This window comes from Enhydra lutris, unplaced genomic scaffold (genome assembly GCF_002288905.1).
Source record: "Enhydra lutris kenyoni isolate GAN:26980312 unplaced genomic scaffold, ASM228890v2 scaffoldscaffold545, whole genome shotgun sequence".
Lineage (NCBI taxonomy): Eukaryota > Metazoa > Chordata > Mammalia > Carnivora > Mustelidae > Enhydra > Enhydra lutris.
In genome coordinates this window covers 1-5445 of record NW_019154629.1, presented here as the reverse complement: position 1 = coordinate 5445, position 5445 = coordinate 1, and the positions used below count along the sequence as shown (strand labels likewise).

At 50.0% G+C, this 5445-nt stretch overlaps 1 protein-coding gene across 1 annotated transcript; it reads left to right on the top strand.

The window, feature by feature from the left end:
* Positions 1–328: 328 nt before the first annotated feature.
* Positions 329–4329, top strand: LOC111140333 (myomegalin-like; the record flags this gene model as incomplete). Its single annotated transcript, XM_022492615.1, has 4 exons — positions 329–470; positions 1116–1235; positions 3092–3281; positions 4178–4329. Coding segments are annotated over exons 1-4 (604 nt in total), but the record flags the coding sequence as incomplete, so codon positions are not given.
* Positions 4330–5445: the final 1116 nt, after the last annotated feature.

Genomic DNA, 5445 nt, shown 5'->3' with positions numbered 1-5445 from the left:
CCCCCCACCTGCTCATGCACTCTCTCTCTCTCTGTGTGTCTCTCTCTCTCAAATAAATAAATAGTCTTGAAACTCCCTCACACTTAATTGTGTGTAGGAGGTAGCCCCTGGGGCATGCTTCACATGGTCTGTCCTGGGTTTGACAGCCCATTTCCTCTTTAAGCAAAGTCGCTGTGTTCCTGAGTGCCCATGTGAGAGAATGCGGTTGGTGGAAGGGTGGGGATGTTTAGGGATCCCGCTGAGGAGCCAATGGCCGTGCCCCACTTCCACCTGGGCCCCTCTGGTGACCAGGATTCCTCATCTCGCACCTCTCCCCCATCCTGATGGGATGGTTGCAGGGGCTGACCTGCTGGAGGAACATCTCGGAGAGATCCGGAACCTGCGCCAGCGCCTGGAGGAGTCCATCTGCATCAATGACCGGCTGCGGGAGCAGCTTGAACACCGGCTCAGCTGTGCAGCCCGTGGGAGCGGTAGGAGATGCCCAGAGCTGCCCATGCTGCCACGACCGGGGAGCCTCTGGAGGCTGGGCTTCACGCTTTCCAAAGCATGTGCTGGGCTTTCCTCTACTTGCACCTTCCAAAGTCTGGCAAGGCAGGGGGATAGGTGCTCTTATCCTCACTCAGAGCTAAGAGAGAACTTTTCTCCTGGCAGAGCTAACGAGGCGTGTCTGCAGGGCGTCTGACTTCCCAGCCCGTCCTTAATCTGCTCGTATATGTGCCTGCTGACCTCTCTGCCTTGTCATGGGATTGGCACGTGGTGGAGCCCGCTCAGTGGGCGCCCTCCCGCAGCCACTCACCAAGCCGGCCGTTCTCCCAACACTCTCCTCTCAGGCTGCGTCTCTTGGAGGCCATTCCTTCTACATGCCCCTGTCCTGCCCCCAGCCCCGTGGTGGCTCCTGTGGGGACAAGAGCCTCTGGAACAGCTGCAGCTAGGGCACATGGTGGGGCCCATACAGAAACCAGGCATTTGGCTCACCAGGCTTGGGGTCCAGGCCTTGGGAACCCAGACACTCCTGCTGGGTTGGGACAGTATTTCTGGAGGGACAGAATGGGTAGTTTCTGGAAAGCATCTGTTACCCTAATGTGTAACGTGTCTTCTTACACTTTCTGGGACAGGATCTACCTCCAATTTCTACAGCCCCGGCCTAGAACCCACACCTCAGCTCTACAACGAGAACAGAGTCCTTAAGGAAGAAAACCGGAGCCTTCAGGCTCAGCTGAGTCATGTTTCTAGAGGTGGGTGGTAAAAGCTACACACTGTGCTCCTTCCCAGTCCCTTTCCTCCTGGCCACACCAATCACCTTTTGAAGCCAAGAGAAGAAGGTGGAGATAACAGCTAACCAGATCCACCAACCCAAGGTCCTCTGCGGTTCTCAGTCTAGAAGGGGCTACTTCCTGAGAGGTCCCAACCGTGGGCCCTCACACTCCGAGGTGCTCGGGACAAAGATAGCTCTAGCAAACCCACCACCTCTGTGCAACCCACAGATACTCAGATACTCAGTCATTAGTTATGAACTGGATACCAGTTAGGTGTCTGTTCTACCTGTCCAGACTTTACTGCAGCCTCATGTGTCTCTCCCGGTACTTAGCTGCCATCCCCGTCTCCTCACTGCTTCCCCTCACTCACTCAGTCTGGGCTCCTCTCTGCTCAGTAATCCTCAGGACTCTGTGCCTGGAAGCACCAGCCAGATGTCCTCCAGAGCATTCCCAACACTATTTAATGGACATCCAAGGGAGGGGGGCATCATTTCCTCTGTGACCTGGGGGCAGCTGACCTTAGTGTCAATTGACTTGATCAAATCTATATATGGTCAATAAAAATTATATTTATCTGCAAATATTTATTGAATAGCCATGAAAGACTAATACTTTCCTAAAGGATTAAGCCCAGAATGAAAGAATGTTGTGGAACGGGAAGAGACAACAAGTGATGTTTCTTAATCGGTCTCTTTGGAGCAGGAAGATGTGAGGGGAGAGGTCACTGATGGGGAAGTAACGAGACGTCACAGAGAAGAGAGAAGACATAACTGCTAAACCATCATTGCATGCCGGGACAGGCTAGCACAGACCTCAGTGGGGAGAAGTCACTAAGATGTGGACAAGCACGGTGGGCCAGGCCCAGGGACTTCCCCCTGGTAGACTGATAGCTCCTGCAGCCTGGTTCTCAGAGCCCCTGTCCTTAGTCTCTGGGAAATCATGCAGGTTGTTGAGATTCCACAAGCCCAGAAAAGGACAGATGTCCCCATTTTCAAATTGACGAATATAATATATTCTAAAAACTGTAGACAAGCAGTCTTGATGTTGCTCTTTGGCAAAATTAAAGAAGGGATTATCACACAGACGGTGTGTGAACTTAGAAAATAGCGAGCATTAGAAACCACAGTGTTTGGGGCACCTGGGTGGCTCAGTGGGTTAAGACCTCTGCCTTCGGCTCAGGTGATGATCCCCTGCTCTCTGCTCAGCGGGGAGCCTGCTTCCCCCTTTCTTTCTGCCTGCCTTTCTGCCTACTTGTGATCTCTGTTGGTCAAATAAATAAATAGAATCTTTGGAAAAAAAAAAAAAAAAGAAACCACAGCTTTTGGGGCACCTGGGTGGCTCAGTTGGTTAAGCACCTGCCTTTGACTCAGATCATGAACCCAGGGTCCTGAGATGGAGCCCCCTGCTCAGCAGGGAGAGGAGTCTGCTTCTCCCTCTCCCTCTGCTTCCTCCCTGCTGCTCCTGCTTTGTCTCTTTCTCTCAGATAAATAAATAAATTCTCAAAGAAAATGGAGGAAGGAAGGAAGGAAGGGAAGAAGGAATGAAGGAAAGAAGGAAGGAAGGAAAGAAGGAAAGAAAGAAACTGCAGCGTTTTCTCTAATAGCAGGGTAGACCTTATGAAAGCAGAAGATCAAGGGCATTGCAAAGATGGAGGGTCCACATTCCAAGGGCATGTGGATGTAGTGAGCTGACACCCTCTGCTTCTCTGAGCAGCTGTGGCATCAGCTTGCATTCCCGTTGCCTTAGTTCTGCACGTCAGGATGGAGGAGTTTGGGCTCCTTGTCCTGCCAGCCTCTGCCCCCACAGTGTAAGTTGTCCTGTGTTCTGCTCCCCAGAGCACTCCCAGGAGACGGAACACCTGAGGGAGGCCCTGCTGTCCTCGAGATCCCGGCTTCAAGAGCTGGAGATGGAGCTGGAGCGCCAAAAGGGGGAACGGCAGCAGCTTCTGGAAGACTTGAAGGAGAAGCAACAGGAGATCTTGCATTTCCAGGAAGAACGCCTGTCCCTCCAGGAGAAAGACTCCAGGTAAAGGGGAGCCCAATAAGAAGGAAGGGGACCCTGTTTTCAGATTTAATGAGATATTGGCAAGATAGGTATTGGAGCCTTTTCGGGCCCTCAGTTTCCCCTCTGCTATGCTTGATTTATGGATGAATTCTAGCAGAAGGAAGGACTTCTCTGAGAATGCCTTTTCACTCCAAAGTTGGGAGAGTAAAACCCTATTGTAGAAGGCTTCAGCATATCAGGGGCGCCTGGGTGGCTCAGTCAGTTAAGTGTCCGGCTGTTGATTTTGGCTCAGGTCATGATCTCGGTCATGAAAATGAGCCCTGTGCTGGGTTTGGTGCTCAGCTTGGAGTCTGCTTGGGGTTCTTTCCCTCCTCTTCTCCATCCTCTTCTGCTCCTCCTACCGCTTGCAGGCAAGTGATCTCTGTCTCTCTCAGATCAATCTTTTGAAAAAAAGAAGGGGAGGTTCAGCGTATCAGATCCTGGAGAAAAAAATGTTCTCATCCTTCCCATAAGTTTAAGGATATTGGTCTCACTGTAATGTAGGAAGCATCCCCACCAGCCATCATGCGTGTCCCTGACACAAACCCTATGACTGCAAGTCACCAGGAATAGAACACCATAGGGGCAGGAAGAATATGGAGCTTGCCTGTCTGCTCCCAACTAACGTAGCTAATGGCATGACATCAAGCAAAGTTACTTCCCGACTAATGTAGCTAATGGCATGATATCAAGCAAAGTTACTTCACCTCTCAGAGCCTCTGTTTCCACATCCGTAAAGTAAAAGTAATGGTCTTCATGATCCCTGGATTGACATCTAGGGCTAAAGCCCCATGATGCGAAGGCTGGCTGACAGCAGGTGGCCTGGAGGGGCCGAGGGGCACCAGGCGCTCAGCAGGCCCTTGCCTCCCCCTGTGCAGGCTGCAGCACAAGCTCACCCTCCTGCAGCAGCAGTGTGAGGAGAAACAGCAGCTCTTCCAGTCCCTCCAGTCGGAGCTACAGATCTACGAGGTGCTTTATGGCAATTCCAAGAAAGGGCTGAAAGGTATGTGTTCTCCCTCTCCCCTTCCCGGTTAGTTCCCTGCCCTTGCTTAGGATTCTGGTGTGGTCCTTACTCTGGGAGTTGTAGAGCTCTGGAAAGCTACAGAGTTCTGCCTCAGCCAGGTCTGGGGCTCCCAGTAAGAACAAAGTGGTTCTCTCATGTGCGAAGCCCAGAGGTTGGTGACATGAGCAAGATCCAGCCAAGACATCCTTAAAAGTAGTTGGACAAGAGTCTAACTCTGCCTGCCTAGGTGGCCAGAGAAAAGTTGAGCAAAGTACAAGTAATATAGTGATTTAAAAAAAAAAATTCAAAGAACTTTCCTGATGACACCATCATGTGAGAAGCTCTTGAATATTGTGAATAATACATATTGCCCCCATGCAGCCAGTAGAGCGGGTGCCCTGCTCCTATCCTGACACATTCCTCAGGGAGAAAGTTAAAAGATGCACAACATTTACAGAAATACCTCTGTTAGGATCTAAATTCCAAGCCTGGATTTAAAATTTAAACTGTTTTATTGAGGACTTTTTGCCACCTGCTAAAATACTGATCTAATGTTGGAGAATCTTCTTCTATTTCCCCATTGTTGTTCAAATGGGGGAGGGTATTGTAAACATCAAGTTAATAACTCCAACCAGGCTGGAACAGAGTACTGATGTCAATATGATGAAATTTAAAAAAGATTGGGGCACCTGGGTGGCTCAGTGGGTGAAGCCTCTGCCTTCAGCTCAAGTTATGATGTCAGGATCCTGGCATCGAGCCCACATCAGGTTCTCTGCTTGGTGGAGAGCCTGCTTCCGCTTCTCTCTCTGACTGCCTCTCTGCCTGCTTGTGATCTCTGTCAAATAAATCAATGAAATCTTTATAAAAAAATAAAAGAAATTTAGAAAAGATAAAAAAGAAAGAAAGAAAAAGAAACCCTGAGCTTGATTAAAAATATCAGTGGTAGAGGTACAGGATCAGGAGGCCTGGTTCTCTAGCCATTCGTGGACTTGAGAATAGGGAGTTACTTAGAAACCCGCTGGGACAAGGAACTTGTAGGCAAAGGTTGCTACAAAAACCAATTCAAACTGAGACCACGGCAGGGTGAGAGACCGTGTCAGAAATATTGTTAGATTGTGGGACACCATCTTGTAAAAGGGACTT